The following is a 14034-nucleotide window of genomic DNA, read 5'->3' as shown; positions in this document are numbered from 1 at the left end:
GGAAATGGATGATTACAAGTCGGAAACATTAAAATTTACGTTTTTTTTATCAAAGAACTCATGAAAATAATATATTTTTTATGACGATTTTGTATTTTTCGTCATAAAAAATTAAACGATTTAGTAATTTTCGTCGCTAAAATATTTACGATTTTGCACCGGCGAAAATTTGGCCTAAACGGATGCCGCATCCGTTTTGCCCATGGCGGGAACGGATCCCGCATCCGCCCCCGCCATGGCCGAACGAATGCGGCATCCGTTTAAGCCAAATTTTAGTCGATTCTCTCAAAAAAAATTCAGTTTTGAAATTTTTTTACAAAAAGGACAAAATTGTCCAAATAGAAACACGATGATAAGTAATTTGGAGACGGTAAATAGCAAAACCTTTTTTTATTAAAAATAATAATAATCTATATGCTAAGTTTGAGATGACAAAGTGATGTTTCCTTAAAAACGACAAGTACACCTTATCTAGAAACCGACCAGACAAAGTATATATGTTTTAATATATAGTTATATCTATACATTTTAAATAAATATACACACACATGAAATCTGGGTTGTCACATGATCACTAAAACGATATGCTTTCCATGAAAAATTTGACAATTGGTACCTAAATTTGTTGAATTTTCTGTTCTAATTAGACTGGACAATATGTCATTTCAATAGTCAACTTGTTTTTTCTTTTTCTTAAATTAATGTTTTTTCAATTTCAATCAAGACAAGTTAGACAAGGAAGAAGATGGATCCATGCATGAATTTAATTATACTTTGCTTTAAAAATGATAATGATAATGATGAATATGTGCTTTCTTTTGATTTGAGGTTAATTTCAATCCACAAAATAGATCCATTAATTTGATAATTATCATGGTATGCATCTAGAAGTGGAGGTCAATATATGAAAAATGAAAGGAATTATCCAAAATAATTTTGAAGATAAAACATGTAAAGAATTATCTTTTACTATATCATAAATTATAATTGGTTTTTTTTTTTTTTTTTATAGCGGAAGAATCGTAATACGTATAAACAAAATGATTCGGGAAGAGATGTGATGATTCCACGAACTAAGTACATGCACTTTTGTCAGAGAGAGAATGAGACTGATAGGGTTGGACTTTCAGTGACTACTTTTAGTTTCTTCTCTCTTATGTCGGGTAAACTACATTAATGGTATCTAAACTTTACCTAGTTTACACTTTGGTACATAGATTACATTTTGTCCCAAAAATATACCTGAAGTAATGATGACCGGACAATTTAGTATATTTTACCGGTTAATGACCGGTCAATGCGAGTTTAATGAGTTAATTATATCAATGGCACCTGAATTTTACCATAATTCATAATTCGGTACCTAGATTTTATTTTATCAACATAACACAAGTAAGGTCACTGAAAAATTTAGTTCATTTGATCGGTTAGTGACAGGGTAATGTGAACTAAACATTAGAACTCACCATACAATCAATTAACGATGACATTATTGTAATTTTATCTTAATTGAGTGTATGATGAGTCTTAATTTTTAATTTAAATTAGTCAAACTCACGTTGACCGATCACTGATCGGTCAAATGTACAAAAATGTTGAGTCATTTTTACTTGATGTGTATTTTTTGGACAAAATAAAATCTATGTACCAAAGTGTGAATTAAAGTAAAGTTCAGGTACCATGAATGTAATTTACTCATCAAATGACATTGACCAGCCATTGACCGGTAAAATATACTAAATTGTTAGGTCCACATTATTTCAGGTATATTTTTAAGACAAAATATAATCTAGGTACCAAAGTGTAAATCAGGGTAAAATTCAGGTACCATTAATATAATTTACTCCTCTTATGTCTTGTGTATTAGAGTTATATGGGTATGGCTATTTATTTATGTCTAAGTTATATGGTTATGGCTATCTATTTAAAACCTTCAATTAGGTCAAACCCTAATTACCCACGTAATCTTGACCTGACCTATATTAAGCTACTGAAGGATTATATTCGATTCAAGTATATTTCTAACATCTCTCGCTCGCACGTAGCAGAATATATTCCGTGTCCATCTCATTCATATTTGCAAATAGTTGGCACGATCAATATACAGAGAGCTCTACTGCAATATACCAGTTGGGGATGTAGAGCCTCTTGATTACCATGTATAGAATATAATGTTATATAGATGCTAGGGATATCTAGCCTTTTATTGAACATGTATAAAAAAAGTTATATGCATTGTCCTAGATTTCATATCGCATCCACTATAATTCCTTTGATTTAGACATGTTTTTATTTTCACAATTACGCACATGTACATAATTATCGAGGTATTTTACTATATTCCTTCCATCATAACTCGTTTGTCTGGTTGGTCCCTTATACACCGAATTAGTCATGACCCTTACATAGTATTCTTCTAAGATAACCAAATTAGATTATACTTTCATAATTATTTAAGGGTCATGAAGATAATATTTCGAAAAACCATAGTTTTACAAAGCGAGTTTCACATTAGAAAAAGTTGAGATCATACATTTTCCATCTTAGGGTCGCTAAGCACACAATATGAAATCATGTATTAAGAACAAAAGGTTTAAACTCATTCTTAATTGCATTAATAGTTTAGATAGTATATCATATAGTTTAATTGTATTTATATAATAATTTGTTTGTTATTAACAGGGGCGGATGTGGGGGGTTGGGCCCCCCCTTCATCCCATTAAAAAAAAATTTAGTCCAAAAATAAGGATTAAAGTGCAAAAATACCCCTAATGTTTTGGGTCAGGAGCAATTTTATCCCTAACGTCTAAAATGGTACAATTTTATCCCTAATGTTGGAAGCCAAGACCAATTTTACCCCTAACGTTGATAAATTTGGCCAATTTGAGAAATAATTCATAATAGTGTCTGAAATTGATCCAATTTATCAACGTTAGGGGGTAAAATTGGTGCAAAATTACAAAATTGATATGCAATTGGTGCAAAATAAAGAAAAAAATGGCTGTATTTTATAATAGTGTCTGAAATTGATCCAATTTATCAACGTTAGGGAAAAATTGCTCTTGGCTACAAACATTAGGGGTAAAATTGCACCTGACCCAAAACGTTAGGGATATTTGATGGGTAACAACCCGAAATCTCGGAAATGGATGATTACGAACCGGAAACATTATAATTTGCGTTTTTTATAAAAAAAATCATGAAAATAATGCATGACAATTGAACGCTTTTGCATTTTTCGTCACCAAAAATTGAACAATTTTACATTTTTTGTCATAAAAAATTGAACAATTTTACATTTTTTGTCTAAAATTTTTTTACGTAGAATTTTGCCCCTCCCTCCTTCAAATCCTGGATTCGCCATTGATTATTAATAAATAAATAAATATAAAAAGTGTAAATATCTATTAATTTCCTATTAATCTCTGAAGACCATCTATCTGACTAGTGCTTAACATTTTTTACCATCTTCGTGAATAATTTGAATTTGTTTTGATCCAAATTAAAAATGATCCTCCAACTTAGTCCATGCCAAACGACTTGATTATGAGCTATCTCCGTAGTCTTTTGCATTGGTGGTCACTGAACTTTATCTATTTTAATATTATAACCACTGAATTTCAATTCTTAACGATTAATGATATAGTCACTGGACTTTATACTTTCTAATACCGGTGGCCACTCAACTTTGACTAACTCTTCAAAATGACCATTGACGGCCTCAAAATGAAAATATTCAAAAATTAAAGTTGTTCAGAACGATATTTACCATGAAATCACATTTTTTATTTTCCAAACTCATATTTTTTCGAGTTTTTTCTCTCTAGAAATTCACTATCTCTCATAACCAAACGACCTCAAAACAAAAAATTTCAAGCATTAAAGTTCCTTAGAATATCATTAACTCTTCGAATTTTTTATTTTGAGACATTCAACGGTCGTTTTAAGATATTGAGTGGCCACTAATGTTAAAAAGGTATAAATTTCAGTATCATATCGTTAAGAATTCAAATTCAGTGGCTACAATATTAAAATGGATAAAATTCAATAGCTATGAATGTAATTTACCCTTGAAATTGGTGGGCTGGCTCATCAATTTGGCCTAGCTATGGATAATCTGCCAATTTTGCTCTAAATTCTTTTGGGCTTTGAATTTTTTTCATAAGTTATCATCAAAACTCATATTATTATTACCTTTTTACATTATTATAAAATTACAATTAAATCATAATATTAAAATTAATTCTCACCATCTTCTCAAAAAAAAAAATTAATTCTCACCATATGAGTATTTTTTATATATTACAAATAAAATATGCTTTTATATCATATTTAAAAAAAGGCTTAAAACATTTTTTAGCCCTTGGCCTATTCAAAATTGGATCAAATACATGAATATCATAATTAAGTACAAAATTACAACGAAGTCATATTACCAAACTTATTTTTTAATATGTCATTATTCTCTACATATTATGATTTTACACCATAAAAAAAAAGGGCGGCCCGGTCGCACTACGCATCCCCGCTGAGCGAGGGTCCGGAGAGGGGTCCCACCACAAGGGTGTACTGGGGGCAAGCCATCCCCTGCCAATTTATTTAGCAAGAGGCCGCTCCTAAGAAAATATATTCTAGACTTCTAATTTATAAATTCTAATTCTTAAAATATATTAAAAGTACTGATTTTACTAGTTTGACATAATTTAAAATTATGATTTGATATAGTTGCAAATAGTTTTTAAAAGATGAATTTCTATGTAATTTTCCCTTCAAAATTTGTGCATTTGGCCCCTGATCTATTATTTGGTCATATTGGCCCATGATCTATCAAATTAGATAAAATTCAACCCATATTGAATGGAAAATTAACTTTGTTGGAAAATTAACAGCAGTCACCAATACAAAAACGACACATGACACATAAATAAAATTAATTTTTAATTGGAGATGGCAACAGTGACTATTTTACACAGTAAAAAATCCTAAAAACTTTTTCTAGTGTTCCGATAGAGTGAAAATTAATTTTATTTATGTGTCATGTGTCATTTTTGTATTGGTTACTGCCGTTAATTTTCCAACAGAGTTAATTTTTCATTCAATATGGGTTGGATTTTATCTAATTTGATAGGGTATGGGCCAAATATGACCAAATAATAGGTCAAGAGCCAAATGCATAAATTTTGGATAGGTCAGGGGCCAAAAAGTGCTTTAAGCCTTTAAAAAAATTTAGGTCAAAATTCAAAAATCATAAACCCTAAAAAATATATATCTTCGATCCCTAATTTATAAACCATAATCCTCAAATACATTATGAGTTTTTATTTAAATTATTAATCAACAATAATACTTAAAAATGAAAAGAAAAATGCTAGATATTACTAACATATCATAAAAAAAAAACAACATATTTTTCTCTTAAAAACCCCCATCTTTTAAGCACTTAAGCTTTTGAATTTAATTTTGTTGATTAAGCTCTTCTTTCACTTTTACACGATTGAAGTCTTAATTAATTATAATTAACCAAATTAACTAGTTGTGCATATATATAATTCACTTAAACAAGCATTACTAATTGGGATAAAATACCAAAATAGGCCTAAGGTTTTTGGGGAAGTACCAATTTAGACTCAACGTTCAAAATAACACCAATATAGGTTTAACGTTTACAACATAATATCAATTTAGGCTTAACTTTTACAATATAGCATCAATTTAGACCTCACGTACAAAATAGCACCAATATAGGCTTAACATTTACAAAATAATACGAATTTAATCTTAACGTTTACAAAATATATACAATTTAAGCTAAACGTAATAATTAAATTGATCATATTATATTCTTTTCCTATTAACTTTATATGTTATCTTTTTATTTAGTTTTATTTTTTTATTTATTATAATACAATTAATTAGTATTCTTGCCCATTAAAACCTTATATTTGTTTTTCATTAACGATTCTATGACTACTAAATTTCATTGATCATGTAATATATGCAAACTAAAAGTAATTGAATATCCACAATATTTCATGAGCCATGAACTTTAGGAATCATGGAATGGTTGATGAAAAACAAATATAAGGTTTTAATATACAAGAATATTAATAATTGTATTATAATAAATAAATAAAATAGAACTAAATAAAAAGATAATATAATATGGTTAATTTAATTGTGATGTTTAGTTTAAATTGGATATATTTTGTAAACGTTAAACTTAAATTCATATTATTTTGTAAAGGTTAAGCCTATATTAGTGCTATTTTGTACGTGATGCCTAAATTGATGATATATTGTAAACGTTAAGTCTAAATTGATATTATGTTGTAAACGTTAAGCATATATTGGTGCTAGTTTGAACGTTGAGCCGAAATTGGTACTTCTCTAAAAACCTTAGGCCTATTTTGGTATCTTATCCCTTACTAATTTCATATTCGTCTGAAATTATACTTTTTATAATTCGAATTTGGTTCTATTTTTCGGAACTGTCTTTTCCCTTTTAATTCAAAACAGGAGATAAAAAATATCCAATATTATTTCGAAACAGCTGCTTTTAGCAGAAAAATCAACTAACATCTATGATCTACTAGCAACAGCTAACGGCTATCAGATATTGCATCATTATATATATTGCTATATACTTCTCATTATTTAACCAACATGTAAAGGTTACAAAGCTTAATTGGATGTCATATACTTATACATGTGAGAAATTAGAAAACAAATACCCCAAATAGCATGTATAATTAGATATATTTATCTTGTTTTTTTTCTTGAAAAGTTATATATTAATTAATTAATAGTTAATACATCATCTGCCTTCTCAACTTGTCTAAAAAAAATTAATTGCGCCGTCAACTTTTAAAGTATCCTAATAGCTTTCTCAACTTATTTAAAATGACATGATAGCTCCTTCAACTTGCTTAAAATGTAACCAATTAATAACTCGGTTGCAAAGAAAGTAAACTGCATACGAAAAATGTATTGCACGCCGATTTGAAAAAGTCAAACAACCAAGATCGGGGTATGAACTTCTAATTTCAAACATGTCTTCTTTGATATTAGAGCTTCATACCCCGACCTAGGTCGGGGTATGCAATTCTAATATCAAATATGTCTTCTCCGATAGAAGAACTTCACGTCCTAACCTTGATCGTTTAACTTTTTCAAGACGCGTGCAATATATCTTTCCAATGCAGTTTACTTCTTTATAACTTAGTGATTAATTGATTATATTTTAAGTAAGTTGAGGGAGTTATCAGAACATTTTAAGCAAGTTGAAAGAGCTATCGGAACGTTTGAAAGTTTACGGGACAATCAATGATTTATAGACTAATGATGTATTAGGACTTAATTAATCTAATAAGAAGTTTTTGAAGAGTAATTGAAACTTAACCATTTGTTGAGGAGGAAGAGCGACCAAAACATTAACACCCTCTCTATCAACGGTGTCCGGAAAAAGCAGGATTATATCTTTCCGGTGATAAACCAAAGGGCAAGAAAACGCCGGCGAACCCCATGGATACACCACCTGTTCAAACCCTAACTTCCACCAAGAAGACACCAAGAATTCTCCATTTGGAAATCCTTTATTCATTTCTCCCCAATCAATCGCAGATCTAGCATACTCATCGTCCATCCTTTTCGCTCCGGCAACGATCATCTCCACCAATCTCGAAACCGGCCCTTCCTTCAATTCCTTACATTTCGCACTCGCGTACGCCGTCAGAACTGCATTCCCGGTGTACGAATCCGGCAATGGAGGTTTCAATCTCGGCCGTATATTCACTGCGTAGAGAATTCTCGATTCTCTTTCCAGATCTTCGTTTTCATCGTACGACAGCGCTTTACATCTCCAGATGTGAGCTGTTACGACGTTGAAGCCGGAAACACGGGCTCCGGGATGTGATTTTGCCTTTTCTTTGAGGTCGGATATGTCAGCGGAGGTTAATCGGAAAATCTTGAAGTCTAGGTTTTCTTTGGTGAGGTCGAATACTGCGGCGGCGGCGGGATCTGGTTGTTGGTGGCTGGGAGGAGTGTTGAGTTTGAGTAGCTCCGGGTGGGGGAAGGTGATGCGAGGCGGAGAGCGAGCGGCTAGGAGTTGACGGTCGTTACATGGAGTAACGGCGAGAGGCTTGTCGGCGGCTACGGCGGCGATGTTTTCTAAGAATTTTTTGAAGCTAATTCCGTCAAATGTTGCATGGTTGGTTGAAATGCCAATTGCAAACCCACCACAGCTGAATGACGTCACCTGTAATATATTATTACAAAATTAATTTAATTAAAATGTTTCGATGACGTGGCAATGGGCTCGTCCAATCAGATAATGTCACGTTAGGTGATATCATATGAGTGGCAGGATTTCGATCCACATTAGAAAATTTCATTATTAAGTTAATATTTTATATTTTGAAAAATTACGGGTGAAACTATCATATTTTTATCATTGTTCGTCTCGTGTTAATTATTGAGATAGTATTAAACGAATCTAAAAAAATAATAATATCATAATCGTGTCAATTTAATCGATTTAGTGTTTATTTCGTATCGTATTTTCGAATAATGTAATTTTATTGTGTAACTATATAATGATGACTTTAAAAATATAAAAGGAAATAGTAATAATTCTAAGTATTTTATTTCATTTTTTTTTATAAATATCTGTTAGCAATTATTATCTAAAAGTTCATTAGTATCATATTGGATTCGTATAATACGTTTACAAGTCGCATATAATTTTAATACCTCGATGACATGTAAAAATATGAGAGGTTCGAGTCGTGTTTGGAAAAAATAATTATAGTTTTATTATTTTTATTAATTAAGGTAATATATAAAAATATAAAAATATGATAATAATTTTATATATTCATATCATTTTATATCAATTTTCGAATTAGCAGATTAATCTTAATCTAACTCAAAAATTTGCCTACCATTTTGTGTCATTCCAAAAATAACACATTACCTACTAAACTAATATCCAAATACTAAAATTATATATCGATGTATCGGTTATAAATTTACTACCTCTATCAAAAATCAACAATTTAAAGTTTTGTGTCAATAATATTATGATTAGAGTTGTAATCAAGTCGAGCCGGGCTTTGATCTGCTCATGCTCTGCTCGTAAAAAAAATGACAAGCTCAAACTCAATGTTCTGTTCGTGAGCTGGTTGCGACCTTTGCTCGCAAACAACTCGTTAATTATGTTCATTATTTATAATGATTTAAAATTTTGTTACGCAAAATACATAGTTTTAAAATTTACAAAACTACGTTGTTTTAGATTTCTCCATTTATAGATTTATTATGATTAAAAAAATTAATCAAACTAAGATTGCTCACGAGCGTGTTCATGAACATTATAGATTTATTAATTAATAAAGTATTAATAATATATAATTAATTAAAAATTTACAATTATAGTTAAACCTCGATAAATGAATGTTCGATAAAGTAATAACCTCGTTTATGTAATAAATTCTTTCGGTCCCGATTTGGACCAATGGACTAAAGTAATAACTTCGTTAAATGCATTAAGTAATAAATATATTTAATCCTTAAGGCCCAATGAAAATATAAATTAATAATTATTAAATTATATATATATATATATACAAAACCTTCCAATCAATCAACTAGAAATCATTTCTTCTTAAAAAATGCATCTACAGTTAATTGTTTTTTCTTTCCACCTAAACCAAAAAGACCTCTTTTGATGATACATTTGCGACAACGCAACTATCATCTGGCTCTGGATCATTTCCATCATTATTGTTCATTATTGACTGGATAATTTCTTCATCTGTATGTATTTTACAATGAAAAATTATCTATAAAATAATAAATATTGATTTATCGATAAATGAATAATTTATTCATTTATCGATAAATAAATAATCTCGCTTAATGAATATTTTTTTTCCGGTCTCAAAGATATGCATTTATTGAGGTTTTACTGTATGTATATAAAATTTAAGAAACTAAACTTTAAAATCCATAAATAAAGGGCTATATAATTAGTTAAAAGAAAAAGAAAGCTGTGCTTGTAGGTATGTGTCATTTTTGCATGAATTAATGAATGTCATGGGGAAAAAAATGGCAAAGAAAAAGGAGATCACAGAAAAGCATATCTGATCCAACTATATGAACTATAAATTTAATATATGGTAATACATTAATTAATATCATGTTCTAACTTCCTATATCTAGAGCACTATTATTTAGTTTAAATGATTTAAATTCCATTTTCATCAAAATAAATTTTTAATTGACCTAAACAATTAGTGATTAAATTGAAGTTTCTACCAAAAAAAAAGTGATTAAATTGAAGTTATAATCAAGGCTTAAGGTGCAAAAATATCCCTAACGTTTTGGGTCAGGAGCACTTTTACCCCTAACGTCTAAAATGGTGCAATTTTACCCGTAATGTTTGTAGCCAAGAGCAATTTTACCACTAATGTTGATAAATTGGATCAATTTCAGACACTATTATAAAATACAATCATTTTTTTTCTTTATTTTGCACCAATTGCATATCAATTTGTTCTAAAAAAAAAGGATATAATGTTTTTTGTAATTTAATAATAAAATTAGAGATTAATATTTATAAATTCGGTGAATTTTTTGAATTTTTTTGTCTAATTCGTACAAAAGACAGTATATTTTTAATATTTTTTTCTTATTTTTTTTCACATCCCAACATATGTTTGTGATTTGTTACTGATAAAATAACGCACGTGTGAAGTGTAGATGACAAGATTCATGACCGAAAAGACAGTTTGATGAATTATTTCTCAAATTGACTCAATTTACCAACGTTAGAGGTAAAATTGCTCTTGGCTTCCAACATTAGGGGTAAAATTGCACCATTTTAGACATTAGGGGTAAAATTGCTCCTGTCCCAAAACGTTAGGGGTATTTTTGCACCTTAACCGTATAATCAAAGGTCATTAGTAATAATATACCTTATGTTGGTTAAAATTAAGAACTAATTATTTAGATGATAGTAGTATATTTATAATTTCAGTACATTTAAAATGATATGTAATTAATAAATTTAGCTCCATTTAAACCATTTAAATCTATAATTTTTAATATTTTCATTTTAAAATTTAAAATTTTAATTTTGCAAAAGTTTTAGATCCATATTAAAACTCCTACAAATACTTAAATCTTTTAGTTGTTTTTTTTCCATTTTGATTTTGGATTAGTTTGTTTTGTAGATAAATATTAGAAAAACTTTGGTAAATTATAAAGTTAGAATAAACAACTTGTAATTAATATAATTTGTAGTTTCAAAATTTTAATTTCTTTGAAAAAGAGAAACCAAAGAATTAATTAAATACAAAATAAAGCAAAATATATTTTTTGATGGTAAAAAAAATATCTTTATTTTGATAAAATTAACTAGTTTTTCTTATTGAGTGTGCACAGGGGAGTAGAAGAAGGGTGTACAATGAGCTCTCCCGCACAGGACCCCAATTTTAAGGGGCCCAATTTTTTTATTATACAAATCTAAATAAATTATTGCTATTAATTATTATGTGAAAAATTAAGTGAATGTTAATTTATCTAGAAATTTAACACTCTAAGAGTCTGAAGGGTCCCATTTTTTTATTGTTATTATATATTATCTAATTTAATTATTTAATTATATTTATAATGCTAAAAATCAAGTTAAAAGTATTTTGGTGTTTCATTTTGTAGAAACATTATTATTATATGAAAGTATTAATTTTTTTAATGAATATGGTCCCTTTTTTTTCATTTAGCACAAAGTCCCAAAAATATTTAAGACGCCCTGAGTGTGCATATTATTGTTTTTGCATAAATTACAACTATGACCACTAAATTTTATTAATTCTCGCGGTATGACCACTAAACTTCAAAACGTAATATAAAAGTAACTCAATTTTACACGTAACTCAATTTTATACTTTCTAACATTATGATCACTAAACTTCAATCAACGCCTCAAAATGACTGTTAACGACTTCAAAGTGTTCAAGAATTAAATTTGCTTAGAACCACATTTATTATAAAACCAAACTTTTAATTTTTTTTTGCAAAATCATCATGTCTGGAGCTTTATCTCTCTAAAAAAAATCATTTTCTCTCTCTTAATCAAACAAAACTTAAATGATCTCAAAACAAAATTTTTTGAAGAATTAGACCTCATTTGTTTGCTGAAAAATATTTTCCTGATTTTCCGATATTTGTTTACTTAGGAAAATAAGACCACCAAAAATTTTAGATGTTTCAAAAGAAAACTATACGGAAAAAAGTGAGAAAAATATTTTACCTTTAAAAAGAGTAAAACATTTTCTTAAACTTTTAGAAACATACTACATCTCTTGTTAAATTTCAAAAACACTAGTTATCGACCACTTCGTTTTTTCGTTTTCCAATGTTTTAACCAAACATAGGAAAATATTTATTTACCAAATTTTTTTCGTTATCCAATCTTTTCCAAAACACATTATTTTATATTTTGAGATCATCAACAGTTATTTTGAAACGTTAATTGAAGTTTAGAATATAATATTAAAAAAATGTAAAATTAAGTGAATTTTATGCTACGATTTGAAGTCTAATTATCGTACCGTGAAAATGAATAAAGTTTAGTTTAATTATTCTCAGACACATTATCGAGAAATTCTAATGTGGACCGGGACCAATACTGGTCCCTCCACTCAGATACTGCCACATCAGTAGTTAGATTGACATGCCATCATCTGAATGGACGAGGCCAATACTGATCCCCGCACACCGTAAAAAATTTCATATTACCTGAATAATGCAGAGAGGTGAATCTTCTTTATCCGAGTTATTGATAATAAGCTGTCCAAAAGCTGGATTAGGATAAACCAGGTCACCAAGCTCCTCCAATCTACATTCACTAAATCCCGAAACAAACACAGCTCCAGCACCATTACAATCAATCTCAAAACGCCCCGTTTCGAGGTTCATCTTCAACCTCCCGGCCAAGAAATCGTACGGCTCAAGCAGTTTCTCCAGAGTTTTCTTGAGTTTCATGGATACAAGATGAGGAGGAAAATCTTGATTGGATTGAAAAAAATGGAGTGTTTCCACATTGAAATTAAGAACTTGATCTATGTTTGATAAGAACATTGATTTTTTTGTAACTTTTGGGGGGAAAATCAAACATTTTTCTTTTACTGTGATTTTCAGATCTTGGAGAAGATGATGAGGTTCTTTGTAGAGAGTTCCCATGGAAGAATAGATTTGGATGATCTATGTTTTTCAGCACAAGCACAAGCACAAACATATAGAGGGGGATATTGTAATAATCCGGTCTGGAGGGGGCAGAAGATCTGAGCAAAGAGGAGCCCTAGGTGATGTCGATTGGGGACAGAAATGAACTGAATCCTACATCGGAAATAGAAAGAAAGTGATTGAAGTTTATTAATAAGATAGAAATATAATACATGTTGACGCGTTTTAAAGCCGTGAGGCATAATTTGTTGGATTTGAGCCAAAACGAACAATGTGTATATGTATTGGACCAGGTTGTTACAAATATGATGCAAAAAAATTCCTAATTTTGACAATCAAGACGAAGTGTAATATATGTAGACGCGTTTTAAAGCCGTGAGGTCCAAATTGTTGACTTTGGGCCAAAGCAGACAATATCTCAATGGTATTGGACCAGGTTGTTATAGATATGGTGCAAAAAAAAAATTCCTAATTTTGACCGTCACTAGCAATTTTACGCCTAACGTTTAAAACGATACAATTTTACCATTAGTTCGTGAACAAGCATGTCATTTCGAGTTATATTTATACAGAATGGAACTGTCAAATTTATACTCTAGCAAAATAAGAAATACTTTCTGAAATTTTCTGCTCTCTATATGTTTGTTCTTGTTTTCCTACTCTAGTGGTAATGAATTTACACACGGTAAAAGTTCGCTCGCATAATTTATTGTATTTTGGGAGACGATCGTTAATAGGGATGAAATATGTTTTAAGGAGGCTGCTAATACGGACATCAGATTTGTCTAA

General features: G+C 29.7%; 1 protein-coding gene across 1 annotated transcript; it reads right to left on the bottom strand.

The window, feature by feature from the left end:
* Window positions 1–6606: 6606 nt before the first annotated feature.
* Window positions 6607–13293, bottom strand: LOC136230209 (acyltransferase GLAUCE). The gene is made up of 2 exons (XM_066019195.1): window positions 12799–13293; window positions 6607–8254 (listed from the first exon to the last, which is right to left on the bottom strand). The coding sequence occupies exons 1-2, from the start codon at window positions 13240–13242 to the stop codon at window positions 7358–7360; spliced, it is 1341 nt and encodes a 446-aa protein (XP_065875267.1). The 5' UTR covers window positions 13243–13293; the 3' UTR covers window positions 6607–7357.
* Window positions 13294–14034: the final 741 nt, after the last annotated feature.

The sequence above is a fragment of the Euphorbia lathyris genome, chromosome 5 (genome assembly GCF_963576675.1).
Source record: "Euphorbia lathyris chromosome 5, ddEupLath1.1, whole genome shotgun sequence".
NCBI lineage: Eukaryota > Viridiplantae > Streptophyta > Magnoliopsida > Malpighiales > Euphorbiaceae > Euphorbia > Euphorbia lathyris.
The sequence above is the reverse complement of the archived record's forward strand: the minus strand, read 5'-3'. Positions and strand labels throughout refer to the sequence as shown.